Raw genomic sequence first — 19,273 nt, forward strand, 5'->3', positions numbered from 1 at the left:
TCTACGTACGTTTGGTTGTGAAATGCAGTTTGTGGACCAGACAGAGTTGTCGGCGATCCTTCCTATTGTGATGTCATGTTGTGTGAAATGTAAACCCACAGCATGACTTCATCGTGCAGTGTGAACCCGGCATAAATGTAGCTAAAATGAGCTCCCTCTTTCAATTTGTCCTCAAAGTTGATGTGATAGAAGCAGGAAAAATGGGCAAGCGTAAGGATTTGAGCAAGTTTGACAAGGGCCAAATTGTGATGGCTAGACAGCTGGATCATAGCCAGATCTCCAAAATTGCAGCTCTTGTGGTGTGTTCCTGGTCTGCAGAGGTCAGTATCTGTCAAAAGTGGTCCAAGGAAGGAACAGTGGTGAACCGGTGAGAGGGTCATGGGTGGCCAAGGCTCATTGATGCACGTGGGGAGCAAAGGCTGGGCCGTGTGGTCTAATCCAACAGACGAGCTACTGTTGCTCAAATTGCTGAAGAAGTTAATGCTGGTTCTGATAGAAAGGTGTCAGAATACACAGTGCATGATGGGTCAGGGCTGAAGGGGGACAATATTAGGCAATGATGTTATTCTTGGTCGGTGTACAGTATATGTTCCTTTCCTGCAGTCGGAGCTGACGTTTGTGGGCTGTGTGGGGATGTTGGATCCTCCAAGAAAGGAGGTGCTGAACGCCGTGCGCATGTGCAGGCAGGCTGGTATACGTGTCATTATGATTACTGGTAAGTCATGTATACAGTAATACAGTATGTATATGTGTATATGAATTCACTTAAATTGTCTGTTCGTTATAACAGCTTATGATATGAAATAATGATACTCAAAGACATTTTATTCACAGTAAACCTTCAAGCTTAGAATGAACATATCTAATTTTATATAGTGTAAGGTCCTGTATTGAAGCTAACATATAGAATGAAAAAATACTACTAGCTAACTGCTCTTACATGTAATTTGTGATTGAGTTACTCTGCCCTCTCTAAACCTCATAATAATAATAAGTCTCCAGCCCAAACTTGCGTATTAACAAATGGCAGATGTCAGTACTTTTAACTGTCCATGATAACATTATCTTATGTATTCTGTATTGCAGTTTGATGTCTAGTCTAGCACATCAAAGGGTCACAATAATACAACAATTACACAATATTTCACAATTCACAAGCAGTACTAATTTCTGCATGGCATGCAGGTGACAATAAAGGCACGGCACTGTCGATCTGCAGACGTGTTGGGATCATCACAGAGCAGGAGGAAGAGGAGGCAGAGGGTGCGCCATTTGGTGGAGGCCTGACCGGGCGAGAATTTGACGAGCTGCCACCCCACCTGCAGCGCCAAGCCTGCCACACAGCCCGCTGCTTCGCCCGGGTTGAACCCACCCACAAAAGCCGCATTGTAGAGTACCTCCAGAGCCTCAGCGATATTACAGCTATGGTGAATAGAAATCATACAAATCTCATATCATTTAAGCTTATGTGTACAATATACATTAACATACAGTACATAGATTAATATCTGGCTTTATACAGTATATTTTAATTGTCTGTGTATTTATTTGCCCATTCATTTATTCATGAATTCTTTAATGTTTCTGTATTTTTATATTGCACTTTCTATTTTATATTTATCTTGTATATATCGCCTTTTTACATACAGAAATACAGAATTTATTTCCTTTATCCTTATTTAATCTATAGGGTTTTTTTTGTCCCTGATTTATATGAATAAACTGGCTTATATACTAATCCACCTTTATGCCCCTCTACCTCCTCTCTCAGACTGGTGATGGAGTGAACGATGCTCCAGCTCTGAAGAAGGCTGAGATCGGGATAGCAATGGGCTCAGGGACGGCGGTGGCTAAATCAGCCTCTGAGATGATCCTAGCTGATGATAACTTCTCCACCATAGTGGCTGCAGTAGAGGAGGGTCGTGCCATCTATAACAACATGAAGCAGTTTATCCGCTACCTCATTTCCTCTAACATTGGAGAGGTGGTGTGGTGAGTACTGAGAGACAGAGAAAGATGATACATGATAATACAGCACTCATGTATTTAGTATGATCCTGCACTGCCATACATGGTGCATTCTAGCCAGTGTTCCTGTAATAGGCTTCACATCCATTAGCCTGACTAAATTAAAAGAGATGAAGGAATCATTATCTGATTTCAGCATCATTATCTTATCTAGTCACTTTATCTTGGTCAGTAAGGGTGGATAGAATACACCCTAGATGGGATGATCACCCAAATGCATACTCACATGCCCAAATGCACAAACTAGGGTCATTAGGGATGCCACAATACTCAATATAATATTGAACCGTTCGGTACATCCTCCACGGTTCAATACGCGTATGTGAACCGCGTTTTTTTCTGTTTTTCCTTAAAACAATAATAACCATGCGTTTTATTACTATCTGAACCGCTTGTTTGTGTTTGCCTGTACTGTATGGCTATGCAATGAGACAGACACGCCTCCCCTGAGTAAATATCCAATCAGTGAGCACTAAATTTAGGGGCGGTAACCATGCTAGCGATGCTGGTGTCAGATTTCACAATCTAACCCTGGAGAGCAGTGAAGTAAGACAGAAATACGAGAAAGCAGTGCCGTCTTTCAAATCTGTGGTGTGGGAACATTTCAGATTTGCAGTTGACTATGATGCCGATTAAACAAAAATGCTAAACAAAAAAAAAATGACTGTGTGCAAGCACTATTACGCACGAGTTAGCTAGTCAAATGGAAATACTTCCAACGTGACCACACATCTGCAGCTCATAACAGATTGTTGGACCTCGCAGGTAACAGAGAGTTCTCACCCTTACTGTTCATTACATAGCGGACTGGGGAAAAAAGAGCGCCATACTCCAAACCCGTCCCCTGTAAGAAAGTCATACAAGCGCAAATTTTTATATCTCACTATGAATGTGTACAAGTTGATTTTTGCATTTAAGTAAAATAAAGATAACATACTTACTGTTCCTGTCACCTAAGCAAAGAATAATGAAAAAAAACACTTTAATTTGCCAAGCCATCCGAACCAAAAACCATGGTTAAAAACTGCAGTACGTATTGAACCGTGGGTTAACTGTATTGTTGCATCCCTAATGGTTATTGTTAAAAAACTTTTGTTGTTAAGTGGGTTTATTGAAAGACTGCAAAGAAACTGTAATAGATTTTGTTATTGCCAAATTTAACACTGTTTACACTTATCACTTATTATCATGTACTTGTAGACATACTTAATATCTAGTGTCTTGTACGATCCTGTAATCTGGCCCTAGTGTTTCAGTGCTGCTCTAATTCTAAATTTCATATAAATCTGTTTCCTCTTTTTATTATATCCTTGATCTCTCACCTTCAGTATTTTTCTGACTGCTGCTCTGGGCATGCCCGAGGCTCTCATCCCGGTTCAGTTGCTATGGGTGAATCTGGTGACGGACGGCTTCCCTGCCACTGCGCTCGGCTTCAATCCCCCCGACCTGGATATTATGTCACGACCACCTCGCTCTCCCAAAGAGCCCCTTATCTCTGGCTGGCTTTTCTGCAGATACCTCATCATTGGCTGTGAGTGGACATTGCATGGCAATGTTTTGAGAAACAATTCCTGTTTTTAGAAACATAGGTGTGATACTGTCCTAAGTAAAACCAGAGGCACCCAATGAGGCACCCAACGTCTAACAGAAACCTAACCATTTCAACAATTACATGTTTGTCTGTGTTAAATTACAACACTTTTTTATCAGTTTGTTTATTAGTAGACCTATATTAGGTGGAGAGTTCTTTATACAAGTCCCTGAGAAAGTACTGTTATTATAGAAAGAATAATGTGTGAGCGCATTAATATAAACTTGTGATATGAATTACAGATGGAACTACTTTCAGAGCAGCTGTTATCAGACCCACAGATAATAAAACATATAAAATTGTATATAATAACTGCTATACAAAAATAATAATGGTGTGATATAGTCTGATATGCGGAAAAGGGCAATGGAGATAGGTGCACATTTCTTTCTCTGCACATTTAATAACAATGCAATTAGTTATGCTTTACTTATGGCACTATAGAAGCCATTCAACCACATTAACAGAGACAGTTGGGGGTGCAGGAGGACTGGTTGTGGTCAAAGTCAAAACTGAGCAATTAAGAGGCAGGATTTGGGATAGCTGAATAGAACTTTATTTCACATCTTGTTCACATCTTGCACACACACACAAAGCAATCTATATTCTTTTGAGCAGTTAAGTTGATTTATTCTTGGTCTTTCTTGCTACAGGTTATGTGGGAGTAGCTACAGTGGGTGCTGCGGCTTGGTGGTTCATGGCAGCACATGATGGACCGAAACTCTCTTTCTATCAACTGGTCAGACAGATTCTGTTAACTTTTGATATTTATACTAAAATAGCAAGTGTAGCACTTCGATTCATATATATTTTTTTCTCTCTCTCTCTATCAGTCTCACTATCTGCAGTGCAGTGAGGGACATGCGGACTTTGCAGGAGTTCAGTGCTCTGTATTTGAGTCACCATATCCAATGACTATGGCTCTGTCAGTGCTGGTCACCATAGAGATGTGCAATGCCCTTAACAGGTTAGTGATTTCCTCTCTTATAATATTTGACATACTAATATGTGAATAATAATATGTGAACACTATGAATGAGAAACACCAACACCAACTGCCACAGAGGGATCAATCAAAGTGCTGAAAAACAATTATTTCAAGCTCAGCTCAATTAAACCATGCAGAGATTTGTGTTTATCCTCTTCTGCACCAAATTCAGTCCAAATAATTAGCTGGTAAGTTGAAGTGGGCGTGCTAAATGGACTAGAAATCCTAATTTCTTGCTGTAAACGGCCATTACTGTACCCTTTCCTCCTGAGTCAGGAGTTTTGTTTTTCACTGTGTGTACTGCTTATCCGATCTATCATCTGGTCACAGGGAGCCTGTGCCTATCTCAGGCGTCATCAGGCATCAAGGCAGGATACACCCTGGACGGAGTGCAGGGCACACACACACACTCACGCTACGGGCAATTTACAGTCTTTGGACTGTGGGAGGAAACCAGAGCACCTACCATGCAAACTCCACACACACAGTGAGCGGGAGCGAGACTCGAACCCAGGGTGCTGGAGGCGAGCATGCTAACCACTAAGCCATCTGAGATAGGAGTTGTTTCAGTATAAAATGAAAAATAGCTGCAGTAGCCACAGTATACATATAAAATGTAATTCATCCTAGAATGTTAAAGATTAAAAGTATATTTAGAAGGACTAAAAGGCAACACAGCCAAAGCTAGCGCTGTAGCAGGGAAGTTGTCTGGAAATTGTCTGACTTTAATTGCTTTGCCAGGTAGAAGCCTGTAGCTTATTTATATTCATTTGTGTTAGTGTGAACTGTAAGTGCAAAATAAAACTGGTAGCAGTGTTAGGTTGTTTTTCATAATGAATACAAATTAGATTAGAACTTCTTGTTTCCACAAAAGTCAACCATTATGCTACAGCAGAATTAACATACTCTTAGCATACTCATATAGAACTCACTCGATTATTATGTGGGAGTAGGGGAAAGACAGGAGCACTCTGCAATTGACTGCAGCCTTTCTGGTTCTAAATATATGATAGCAATGGTGAGCAAGGCTCTAAACAAACTAACCTAAAAGATAATATTTTAAATTTCCAAATGTTGATAAGTGCCATAGATGTAAAAAAAAAAAAAAAAAAAAAATTCACATCAACAAATAGCAGTGTCACATTTTATACTGTTATCACAAAGCGGAGGCAAAGGAATCAGTGCAGAAAAGTTCAGAAATTTTAAGTTTTTATTGAACAAAAGAAACAAAGCTGTGATAGACTAACTATGACAAAAAAACTAAGCATAACAAAGATTCAGGAATACACAAAAACTCAATCATGGCTGTGGCACAACAAACAGACTGTGATCACAACAGAAGCTAGACAAAGACATTGTGAAACAAGTGTCTGAAATAAGGTGGCTAATCACATAACAAAAAACAGGAGAGCATAATAAAATGTGGAAATGTGCAGGGTTGCACTCTGGTGGACTGGTGAGGAAATGCCTGAGATATCTATGACAACGTTAATAGATTGTTCACCTGTGGGAATGTTGTCTGAGCTTGCCTTATGCACGTCATGTGCAAACAGAACAAAGCAATGACAGGCAGATATTCCAGCAGGATGATGACTGTAGGGTGACAAACCTGGGTGTAAGTTTGAAACACGGTGATGAAATAATTGCATTAAAAAAAAACACAGAAAATAGATTGAAATTCTAACACTGTAATTAATGATTACAAAATATGTTGAGTTAGAACCCTTAGAAAAGTTATGATAAAGCTGTGCTCTGATTTTAACTGTGTTTGTGTGTGTGTTCTAAAGTTTGTCTGAAAACCAGTCTCTCCTGAAGATGCCTCCCTGGTCAAACCCCTGGCTTGTGGGTGCTATCTGCCTCTCCATGGCCCTACATTTCCTCATCCTCTATGTGGATCCACTGCCTGTAAGTTTAAACTAGTGCTTCTCAGTCTAGCGGATGTGGATGGACCACATTTTAGTCTTTGGGGGGGTCTTTTTACTGTCATCCTACTTGCTAGTTAAATATAATATTTATAACATAATGAAGAGTTGTAGGCTTTATTCCATATGTTATATTTACAATGTATTTTACCTTTTAATTTCTTCCTTTACAATATCATTTGTTCCCAAATTTTTCACCAGGAGAAGCCATGCGTGTAACTTTACTGAGTACACAGTATAGATATATGAGATTGAAACCAAACTCGGTACAGAGGAGAGAAAATAAGTAGACAAAGGATCTAGAGTTGATTCTAAGTGTTGACTTTGCATGTGGTAGCTGTTCATGGGAATTCTCTATAAATGTTCCGAAGAGGTGTTGATGCAAGTCAAGGAGGCCATCATTAGGATGAAAAAATCAAACAGACGTATCAAAGTGATAGCAGAACCTTTTAGGAGTGACCAAATTTGGTACATTCTTAAAAAGAAGGAATGCACAAGAAGAGATGCCTTCATGAATGTAAATACAGAGAAGGTCACTTCAAGGTGTAAAGCATTAGTAACACTCAAGAACAGAAAGGCCAGTAGTCCAGTAGAGTAAATTTCGCTAGAGAACAAGATTTTACCAGATGAAGATTATCAGTTTTACCAAGATTCAGTTCTACCAGAATGATGAGACGAGCATGGAGAAGGAAAAAAAGGGCTCATGATCTAAAGCGCATCATCTGTTAAACATGGTGGAGAAAGTGTTACGGCATGAGCATGGCTGTCAAAGGAACTGGATCATTGGCGTAAATTGCTGTAATGGCCTCTGCTCAGATTCAGTCAAAAATGCTACAAAACGGATAGGGTGTCACTTCACGGTATAGATAGATAATAACTCAAAGCGTACCGCAGCCCAAGAGATTCTTAAAGCAAAGAAATATACTGTTGAAATGGGTGAGTCAGACTGACCTCAACCCAACTGAGCATTCTTTTCACTTACCGAAGATAAAATTAATGGCAGAAAGATCCAGAAACTGTGGTCAGCTGCAGTTAAGACCTGGCAAGACACCACGAGGGAGAAAACTTGGCAGGTTATGCTATATTTCCTACAAAGTCTATGCAATATCTCTTTTTGAATCACATATCTGATCAGCGTGAGTAAATAATCAGTAAATTTAGAACTTTTGATTTTCCCTTATTTTTAAAAGTTGGTGTAATCTTTCAAGAGAATTGGTCAGGCTGTGTGTGAATGAATTGCGCTGACTCATGTGTAACTTTGTGCTTCATTGGAAATGCAAAACTTTATAGCACTGTGTTCTTTTACTGTAACCCTATGACAGCATACGATATTTGAAAAAAAAAAAAAAATAGAAAGAAAGAAAAAGAAAAAAATAACTTGGATCATTCATTCCTCAAATGCTACAGCTGCCTTTCATTTTCTTTTTCTCTGCGGAGAGGAAAACTGAACACTTATTCTCTGTATTCTCTGATTCTATTGCAGATGATTTTTCAGATCCGCCCTCTGTCCTGGCCACAGTGGGTTACTGTTCTGAAGATGTCCCTGCCGGTTATCCTGATGGATGAAGCACTAAAATTCTTGGCTAGGAACTACATTGAACCAGGCAGTGACCTCGAGCAAGAAGAAGAGGAGAGACAGCACCATGGCCAAGGTGCCAGCGGAGGATTTGCAAGCCTGGTTGGCAAAATACAACGAGGTCTGAAGGGTGTCTCCTGGGCATTTGTGTTAATCTCTGCTCCCCTTTTGTTTTGGATCTACAGCCTGGACTCAGATATTACAAACATCTTCTGGGAATAGTTAGCAAGGAGAATGTAAGAGAGGAACTGGGCGTTAAAAATAAGGATTTTTACAGGGGGAGTGGGCGGATAGGTCAAATAAGGTGGGTGGGGGGCGCTGTTAGGAACAGAACCACCAAAAAAGGAATTAAAACGAATATATACGCAAAAAAGTATGGGACGAAGACTTTTTGAGCATGGACAATCAGAATTAGTAGGAAGATGTGGACAAAAACAAGGAAGGAAGGCATTTGTCATATTCAGTCCAGCCTCATTTTGTGTGATTTTCCTTGCGGTTGGTTTCCTTTTCCTTGTACTTCATTTCTAATCATTTGATAGCATTCGAAATATAGTTGTACATTATTTCAAGTTTAGCAAAATTATTTTCAAGTCATTCATTTAAATTATTTGTTATTTCAACAAGTCCTGCATACAGTAGGAACCAAACAATACACTCTTCGTAGGCAATACAGAACATTCACATCCACGAAAGATTCAAAGGTGAAGATTAAATGTTAAAAGGTACTGTATGTTTCTTATAGTTTTTCATTGTTCTTTTTACGCACATGTTTAGAATATTTATAAACAGTCACCTCCATGGTATGGGATTTTTTTTTATTGTCTATAAGGATAAGGGGAAAAAGTGACATAATGTGGAGCAAGTAAGAGAGAAGATACTCAAAACATTTTTAAGTTGACTGCATGTAAAGAAAAAAGTGTAACATGTTTCCATCATGGACATGTTTCCGTCTGGAGTGTAGGATTTTTTTAAATATTTTTTTAGAACCATTTCTGCAGATCATTAAAAAGGGAATTTTGTCATGCTGAGCTTCATTGAATAAAAACACTAGCGTGACACTTTTGAAACACTCTGAACAGTTAATCCCACATCCTGCCTTTTAAGATCAATGGATGTGTCATCTACTTTCGATTTGAGCTTCAAATTCTTTTAAAGGCAGAACAGAGCAGAGAACTGTATGTGAGGTTGGGATACGTGATGAATAGTTTTTATATTTCCATATGAAAATTCTGTGCTCTTCTAATGCATGCATTGGGGAAAATAAGATTCACACTGTGTATTTTATTTTTTAAACATGTCTTTATTAAAAATATGGTTCATTTAAAAATTCTCTTCTGCAGATGAGTTACACTGTCACAGTTTAACTAAGGAATTGCCGTAAAGCCTGAGGTTATTCCCGAAATGTGCAGAGTTAGTAATAAAAAAGTAAAACGTGTCATACATGTTATTGCACCACTATGTATGTAACTTCCTCATCACCATAAATGGAATGTCTATATTGCAGTTGTTATCATAACTAACATTGCATCACATTTAAGTTGAAAATATTTACGTTCTTTGTATCCTATTGCCAGAGAAAAGAAGGGGCTGTGACTGCAAAATTAAAAAAGACAGAGGAAGTGTGTTCTATATTTATTTCCCCATTACCAACTCATCCTACTCCATCCGGAGTTTCATTTAAAATTCTGTTAAATTTGCATTTTTGTCTCTTACTGCAAGTTTTCCTTGTGTTGTGCTATTAATTTAATTAGTCCCATTGTCATAACTTTTCACTGATGGAAAATTGCTCAGAGGAATGGGAATAAACTATTAAAATGATCTCAGAATTGCTGAAATATTCTCGTTAATTTACACAAACAAACATACTAAGTAACACATTTTACACACAAGCCATAAAGAATTAAACACTTAAACTTTATAAATTGACAAAATAAATAAAGTGTGGACCTTCCATAGTTAGAAAAACAGGACTATTCTAATAGTTATACAGAATTGTAATTTGAAGATGAACACATACTCTGAAGTGCATCATTGCATGCAGCAACATCTTGAGACCACAGATTCAACAGGACATCTATCTTAGACCACATAGGCAATTGTGAATACGGGCACACAGCAGGTGACAGGACACAGCTGGGAGTTTTGAAGCCCTGTAAAAGCACATCAGTTTTATCACTGGCTCTTAGAATTTTCTCCATTTACTCTCAACAAAAAAAACCCAAAAAGGTTTTACCTGTAGATTTTCAACTAAGCCTTTGGTTTCTGCTTTCATGTAGGTGATCTTTCTGGTTAATGGAGACAGGTCAAGTTCACATGCCAGGTAGTTAGTCAGTCTTTGTACAACTGCACACTGAGGAAGAGAGAGAAAGAGTATAATCAGGCTGGGCGACAATGTTAGGCAAAAAAATTGTCAAAGCAAATTTTGATTCTCTATAACTAGAAAAATGAAGATGAAGAAGATTTGTATGCACATTTTACTGACATATTGAATGGAATGATTATAGATAGATAGATAGATAGATAGATAGATAGATAGATAGATAGATAGATAGATAGATAGATAGATAGATAGATAGATAGATAGATAGATAGATAGATAGATAGATAGATAGATACCTCATCTATGTTTAAAATAGGCTTGCTGTCTCTTTGCTTTGTAAGGCTTACGGGCTACAGGAAGAAAATTTCAGAGTTAAATAAAAGCAAGCTACAATAATACAATTAATGAATAAAAAGGCATTAGTAAAAAAAAGTTAGTTTAGTTTTACTTACTGTCCCGTTAACTTCCTTTCTGATAATCTTCAGCAAATTGAGAATGCTCTCAATCTGCCTCTCTGTGTTTTGACAAAACGTAACAGTAACTGGCATAGCTGATGCAGGCCACACTAAATGCAGCAGGAGGACACTACACATTGCCATATGCACTGTAAAAGAAAAAAAGAATTCAGAAAAAGTTCAATGGTAACACATTACACCCTTACAAAAAATAATCATATTACAAAGATATATATATATATATATATATATATATATATATATATATATATATATATATATATAAACAAACTCACTTTTGTAGTCTTTTCAGGCGTGGTGATGTCAAATGATGGATGTGGAGACTCACAATGATGTCTCTTCCACTCAAGTTCTTCTGATGCTCTTCATCCTTCATCCTGCCTGCTTTATAAAGCGGGGAAACCACTCCACTATTAACAGTGACCCCAGATTCTAAGGAACTCTTACCTAACTTTTCCCCACTCAACTGCAAGTTGATTGGCTACCAGTATGTAATCTAATCCTACCATGACTCACCTTTACCACACAACAACGCCACCTCCCTTCCCAAAGGTGTAAGACGATGGAGTTGGTCTAAACATTGGAATTAATCTGATTTATTCATATAGCACTGAGTGGAATTTCTAGACACACAACACACACACACACACACACACATTCCAATCCATTTGCTCTAAAGGATTTACCAATAATTAAAGAATAATAATATTAATAATAATTTTATAATTTTAAGAACATAACAGTCTATAGCTCGGTGTGAGCAAAATAGGTCAGTGGTTTCAGTTATTATTATTATTATTATTATTATTATTATTTTGTGTTATTGAAAAGGACAAAATAACGTTTTAATTGGGTTAAAATAGTCCTGCAAGTCCACTCTTTTACCGTAAAAATAAATCTGGTGAACTGCAGTGATGTTGGTTAATTTCCAAGAGGAGACTGTAAATTGATGTGAAAGCCGAATTATTGTCTTTAACAAGCTTTACTGTGACTGACTTTGATTCATTTTCACAGGAAGCGGAAGCGATTTTTATTTATAAACATATGATACATGATGCCCCAAGTGTTTGAGTTCACATGTGCGATTTCTCAGCATGACACGCTGAAATGTGCCGCATGTGTAATCAATCTTTACTCATCGCATGTGGAGAGTGAATAACGGTATATGTGGGCAGCCTGAGAGGAGTCAGCAAATATCGGCATAATTCAGCAAAATGTTTTCGGGAAGCACACATTCATTATTAAGTTGTATGTTGCTTATATCATCCAAATAGACTATCAGAAACGAGGTCTGTGAAGAGAGCTGTATTTTGCAAAGATTTTAGTTTGACTCTCTCCTTTCATTAAAATGAAAGAAGATCATTACGCCGTCCTCTTGATAATGCTGTAGTATTAGTTCTTCCTAATGAGTGGAAACAAGAATATAAAAACATGTGGAATCTGGCACCAGTATGTTAGCAGATCCTGTAAGGTCCTGTACGTTGCGAGTTGGGACTATTTTTGTAAAGCACATCCCACAAATGCTCAACTGGATTGAGAATTTGGAGACCAGTTCTACACCTTGACCTCTTGGTCCTAGTTACTCAAACCATTCCTGGACCATTTTTGAGGTGTGTCAGGACGCATTATCCTGCCAAAAACGCAATTTCCATTAGGTAATACTGTTTCCATGACTTGGTCTGCAACAATGTAATGGTAGTTATAGGTTATGTGTATGAATACCAGGACATAAGGTTTCCCAGAGCATTCACACTGCTCTCGCCTACTTCCCACAGTACATCCTAGTGCAAGCTATTCCCCAAGAAAGCGACGTATTGGAAAATAAAACATAATTCATCACACCTAGCCACATGCTTCCATTGCTCAATGATCCAGTTGTGATGCATGCCAATATTAGCTTTCAGTGGTGTACAAGGGTCAGGATGGGCACACTGATCGGTGAGCCATATACACAGCAAGCAGCGATGCAGTGTGTGTATTGATAACTTATTATCATAGCCGGAGTTAACATTTTCAGGCGCTTCTCTGTGGCCAGACAGATAGGATTCACTCCCCGTGCGAGCCTTGGGCGCCTGTGGTTACCCTGTTGTTCTTCCTTGGATCACGTTTGTCGATAACCAGAAAGGCGCGAGAGGCCCTGACCCGCTTGTCTAGACATCACAATTTGGACTCTTGTCAAAGTCGCTCAAATCCTTCACTCGCCCATTTTTCTGTTTCTAACAGACTGACTGCTCACCTGCTGCCTAATATATCACACTCCCGGACATGTGCCATTGTAACCAGATAATGTTATTTACCTCGCCTTTGAGTGCGTTTTATGTTGTGGCTGGGCGGTGCATTTTCCTTTAAAGATCAGCTGATGATATTGATTAATATCGGCAACCTGGTTATTTTAAAATTGAACGCTTTTTTCCTTCCTAAAATCCTAAAATTTGTTCCTCACAGCGACCTTGGATGTCCTATTTTGTAAAGGTAACCTAAAAATAAAAACCTAAATAAATAAACAAATTACAAGTGCACGTATAACTAGCGCTTTTTTCCAGTTGACTAAATATCCTAAAAATCTAAGTAAACAGTATACTACTACTACTAGTAGTACTACTGCTGCTGCTGCTAATAATAATAATAATAATAATAATAATAATAATAATAATAATAATAATAATATAGTAATCATGATGTGAAAGAAAGAAAGAAAGCTATTGTCTGGTCTAGGGAGTGTAGGTGTCACGTGCTATTATTCTCTATAGACAGTGATTAAAGATTAAAGAATGATGCCACCTTCAAGTCTCCGTGAAATTCAAAGCGAAAGTAGACTGTATTTGCACAGGCGTGAACTTTAATAAGCAGTGATGGCTGAGCAATGTATCAAACTGCTAAAGGACTCCCAGTGCTAACAAAAACAAACAAAACAAACAATCATCAGTGAAATGAATCTGTGGTCTTCAGCTTTTGCAGTTAAAAAATAAATAAATCACTCTATGGAGAATTTCTCACTTCTTGTTGAGCGATGAAGTAGTTTAAAAAAAAAAAGTTAAAACAACGAAAAGTCATAGCAGGGACAATTTATTTTATCTTTTGTGTGATTTATCTTTGTGTGAAGAGTTGAAATAACAAAGTAGAACTGTTTTAGAGTATTCTGTTATATGAATGCATGTGCATTTTTATAAAAGATATATTTTATTACTTTGTTCTTGATGTTTGACAGTTTTGTATCATGGATGTTGGGATCTTTTCGTGATGGCTGTAGTCTGAATACAGGACTTTTCTGTGATCCTGAACAGTTTTCCTAGCTTGAACCCCCCTGTGCATTCAAAACTCAGCATCCTTACGGGGTAGTGGTAGCTCAAGTGGTTAAAGCGCTGGCTCGTTGACGGGAAGATCGAGGTTCAAGCCCCAACGAACCCTCCTCCAGGGGTGCTGCATCATGGCCAGTGCTCTGACACCCCCACCCCAAAAAAAAAAAAAAAAATTAAACAGAATGTATATTATGAATACATGAATATGAATTGTAGGTGGACATACTTCATAAAATAGGATATGCAAAAACACTGGAAATATAAAAAAGCAATTCAACAACAAAAAAAGAAAGTGGAAGTACATCATTGACTAATGAGTATGCGTGTAAAGTTGCAATGTCCTATTTCCTGTTTTTCTTTTGTATTCCTCCGCCATCATTTCATATGAATTGGTGATCGACTTTCAATTTGAATTTCCCAATCATAAGCATCTTGAATAAGTCCTACGCCATGTATTATATTGTCAATTAGTAGTCGCCGTGGATATGTTGGACATCTTACACCTACAAACAAGATTTTTTAAATTTTGAAACTAAAGATTTTTTTTCTACTCCATAAACTTATACTAGAGAAAGAAAAATCATTAGTAACATGATTCGCGCTTGGAGCTGGAGTTTCCCAACAAACATTAGCAATGGGCATATTTGGTAGTAGTGTCTCTTGTTTGTTTAGTGTGTAATACCGAAACCGCACATTATCTGTTTTATTTAATTTTAATGTAATTTATCTGTGACTTGAACAATAAAACAGACTTCCGACAATTCTGCAATGTGTTCTGTGGGCCCGAGGTGAGGTTGCACATAAGTAAACACTAATGCATTTAAAAGTGCCGATAATACAGGTAATTAAAACACAAATTTTAGTGTCTGGTTTATATTCCAAAGGTACCTCTTTCTCCCTGCCAAACCCCTGGATCCCTTTAGGGCACCTAGGTGTGTGGCTGAACTATTAGGATCTGTCATAGATCACATTGTAGCCTATGAACAAAATACAAGCCGACAATTTGCCAAACAAAACCCCATGACGCTCTCGCAGCTACATAATGATATGGGAAATCACTGATGAGTAGAGATTACATTGTAATTCCCGCAAACAGGCGCGGTCTACCACAGAGCTAGACCAGACTCGGGCTATTCCTCTCATCTCCATCTGTAAACAGAAATTGTAAATGTTATATGATTTCTATGAGTCTAGATAAAGTTGTACGACTAATGAAAGGCAATATCTTGTTTAATCAATATCTATGGTGGAACTATATGCATATTCCAGAAAGCTGTAGTGACTTACCTCACCATATAAAGAGAGAAAAAAAATGGTAAAAGCTTCCAGGCAAGCATTTTAGTAATGCAGCCAAGGCGACAGTTCTTCTGTGTCATGAATTTGAGTGCATTAATTATTTCAGAAGAAAAATCATGGGAACTGTCATTAATTTATTTCATAGTTGTCATGATTTTGGTATGATTTAGATGGCGCTAGATAGTCGTAAGCCTCTTGATAGTCCCTTGCACTGCACCCACTCCACCCCACCAATCCTATTCTTGTATTTCTGAATCATTCAGGGGTTTACCAGACCTTTGTGTGACACTGCTGTCTCATAATTCAGACATTTAAAAATGGAGGGCTTGGAGTACAGGGAGCCCCTGGATAGTAAAAATGAGATATTTGATAAAAACAAGTTTTCATGAATGGTTATATCATGAAGACAATGAAGAGACTGGTTCTGTCACACACACAAAAAACACCTCATGATACTATCAGTAGACTTCAAGCATAAAATTTCTCTAATAACCCCTTAATGATGTGTGGCATCAGGGCAGGGCACGGTAGGGAACTTTGTGGAGTGGTGTGAGGGGAACCCCTTACAACTTAACCATAAAAAAACAAGAGATGTAAATGGTTCCACTCAAGTGAGTATAACACACTTCATCTAGTCACCTCTATACACTAAACATACTAGTTAGCTGGTAAATCCAATGTGTTGTTCTGACTGAGTTAATCATAAGTGTCTTTAGTCATGCATTTCTGGATCTTTGTTTTATCTATTCATCCTCCTTCGGAAAGCAAAACCAGAAAATGAAGACAGAGATGCCTATTAAGTGAATATGTCACATTTCCAGTTACTAAAATTCACCATTATGGTAACAGGACCCCATAATCTAATTGACATTTTTGTGGAAATCTGACCTACTGAACTGAGATGACTGGATTGAAAAGAAGTAATCACTCATCATTTGGACCACGTTAAAGTTCATTAGCTCAGAGATGAAATCTTAAATCTTAAACATTATGAACTAAATAACTTTGTGAACTAATTGTGCAGTGTTAAACATTCCAAAGATCAGTAAATAGGAGCTTCAAAATATGAAATGTAGTCGCATGCTATCACAGAAAATGTAAAGCAGGCAATGGTCAAAACACAATGAAAACAGACAAATGCTTTAAAACATTTTGCATTACATTAACAAGTAAATATTCCCAGCTGAGTTGCCAGCCACTAACTGTATTTTCACAGGACTACTGACAGTACTGCATTGTATCATCATGTCATTTTACAGTATTAAACGATATTGTCTACAGTAATACATTGTATGTTTACAGGGGAATACTGTAATTATTGATTTTCATACTGTATTTATAGATTGAATTACTGGCCAGTAAATAATTACAACTGAAATGGAATTAATGTTTTTTAGTAAGAAACAATTAACAATGCAGTAATCTTAACATTCTTCCAGATGTGAACAGATTGTACAATTGATCTGCAAATGGACAGGTTTTTCAGATATATATTTTAAGATGACCCATAAACTGACAGAACCTAAAATAAAAAATATTTAAAAATGTTTGTTACTGAGCACAGTGGTCTTAAAACAATACCTTTCTAGAGAATGTAGAAAGGATTTATGGTAACTTTTACCTTAAGTTAAACTTTTGCCATAAGGTAAAATATCAAAGCTACTGGGTAAAGAGCTGAGAACAGTGTGAACTGTTTGCACTGGAGTAAAATAATGTGTCCACTTAAACTTTGACCGGCATCCTATGTGAGAAATGGCACCCACATCAGCAGCAGAAAGACAAAGGCATTAAAGAGAATGGCAGACATGTTGGTGGCTATGGGCCATGACATCCAAGATGCACAGCAGCTGTATGAAGGCCTCAGACAAACACATCACTGAGAGCAGTGCCCTCTTCATTGAGAATACACCAGGTCATCACCCTTGCTCCAGGTGAGCTAATATGTTGAGATGTCTTTTGGACCTAAAGACCTAAACTATACAAGCTTTAACACCAAACATCAGGGAAACTCTATACACATAGAAGTGGACAAATGGGGAAATCCAGATGTTCTTGGACTGTGCAAGATCTTGTTAAGTCATTTTTCATTTGTAATGACCCATTAACAACAATGCATTTTCTCTTCGGTGTGTTACTGTATTACAGATAAAGCAGACTGAAAAAAATAATAATCAGACTGAAAAAAAAAAAAATAAAACTGCTTACCTTTCATTTAACAAAAATAAACTGTCACAGGAACTTCTTGATTCGAAATTAAATTCCTCACAAAAGAAATGTGGCAATGAGGCAAAAATCATTGCAGACAGTAAATTAAAGCAAATAAATTGTCTTTTGAAAGAAAACGATATTATATAAAAACCATTTTCAGTCTCCAGGAACTCTCTTGTCACCTTTGACCATTTCTCTTTTCCTTGGAATTTATGAAGGTGCAAACCCAATTAATTTGTCATCCATTCTGGAGACATTATGTCATTATGAATTCTCACTAAACATTACACCAGGATATTTTAACTCACCAGCAAATTGCCTGGTGGGCGAGGGGTGTGGGGTCGGGCCAAATCAAAAGGTCCATGCATGATTAATACCCCTACAGGCCGTCAGAGTTCCAGCACGAAAATCTAAAAATACGTCTAAGAAACGGTATAATTCGTTTAAAACCGCTAGAGGGCACCACAGCCTAGTCTAATGCATGATTATCCATCCATTCATGTTCTGAACCGTTTATCCTACGCAGGACTGTGGGGAGCCTAGTCTATCCAGCCAGGGGACTCGGGATACAAGGCTGGGGACACCCTGAAAGGGGTGACAGTGCATCACAGAACCCTGGGGGTGTGAAGCAAACATGCTAGCGTGCCAAATCCAAAAAACAATGTCTTTTTCGTTTCCTTTCCATTTCCATATCCAGTGTAAGGTTATAGGATATATGTATGGTGGAGCCCTGTGATGGGTTGGCATCCTCTCCAGGGTGTCATGACCTTGTGTAGGATAACTGACTTGTAAGTTGAATGGCATTTATTACAAAATAAACCCGTAGTATATGAATGCCTGCCTGTGTGTGTGTGCGCGCGCACGCATGTGTGTGTGTGTGTGCCCTGCGGTGGGTTGTCAGCACTGGTGTCCCCGGCTTGTGCCCCGACTCCAACTTCCCTGTTACACAGTGCAGGTTAAGGACAAAAATACTAAAATTTAGTTTGGATGGAAATTTCTGATTTTTGCCTTTTAAATGAATTCAGATGAATCACACCTGATGTATAAAACGCAGTGGAGCAAAGATGCGCCTAATCCCGCGTAAAATGAGCTGCTAGGCTGGATGCTGGATGTTGTGGACACTCAACTACATTTTACTCGCATTATTATTGTTATTTTTTTTTAAACTTTTTTGTTAATTATGTCGTCCTGCCACACCAATATATATATGGTCAGATGCATTACATAACACCTAACAACATATACAGTATACCGAAGAGATACCCAAGAGTAACAGATGTGTTGTCACTCAGTGTAATCTGATATGAACATGCAATAGCAATTAAAATAACAACTTTTCTAAGCGCATCTATGTATATGCGAGCAAAAAAAAAATCAGAAGAGATGCGATGTGTCAGCTGTAGAAGCGATAAAACGATTGCGTGAGACCCAGAGTTGCGCTAAGTTTAAATAGGAAGGGTATTTGTGTGTGTGTGTGTGTTTGTGTGTGTGTGTGTGTGTGGGTCGGTGGGTGGGTGGGCTGGGTGCGTATGAGAGAGAGAGAGAGAGAGAGAGAGAGAGAGCAGGGTG

At 38.1% G+C, this 19,273-nt stretch overlaps 1 protein-coding gene across 2 annotated transcripts in view; it reads left to right on the plus strand.

The window, feature by feature from the left end:
• si:dkey-28b4.8 (sarcoplasmic/endoplasmic reticulum calcium ATPase 2) overlaps positions 1-8,948 on the plus strand; it is a 28,697-nt gene extending 19,749 nt beyond the window's left edge. For both annotated transcript variants that reach the window (XM_058381681.1, XM_058381672.1), the window contains 8 exons: positions 604-715; positions 1,186-1,427; positions 1,772-1,992; positions 3,357-3,559; positions 4,273-4,358; positions 4,453-4,586; positions 6,395-6,512; positions 8,013-8,948. In XM_058381681.1, the coding sequence (XP_058237664.1) occupies positions 604-715; positions 1,186-1,427; positions 1,772-1,992; positions 3,357-3,559; positions 4,273-4,358; positions 4,453-4,586; positions 6,395-6,512; positions 8,013-8,327 (1,431 nt within the window). In that variant the 3' untranslated portion in view covers positions 8,328-8,948. The remainder of the gene's footprint in view (positions 1-603; positions 716-1,185; positions 1,428-1,771; positions 1,993-3,356; positions 3,560-4,272; positions 4,359-4,452; positions 4,587-6,394; positions 6,513-8,012) is intronic.
• Positions 8,949-19,273: the final 10,325 nt, after the last annotated feature.

The sequence above is a fragment of the Hemibagrus wyckioides genome, linkage group LG03 (genome assembly GCF_019097595.1).
Source record: "Hemibagrus wyckioides isolate EC202008001 linkage group LG03, SWU_Hwy_1.0, whole genome shotgun sequence".
Lineage (NCBI taxonomy): Eukaryota > Metazoa > Chordata > Actinopteri > Siluriformes > Bagridae > Hemibagrus > Hemibagrus wyckioides.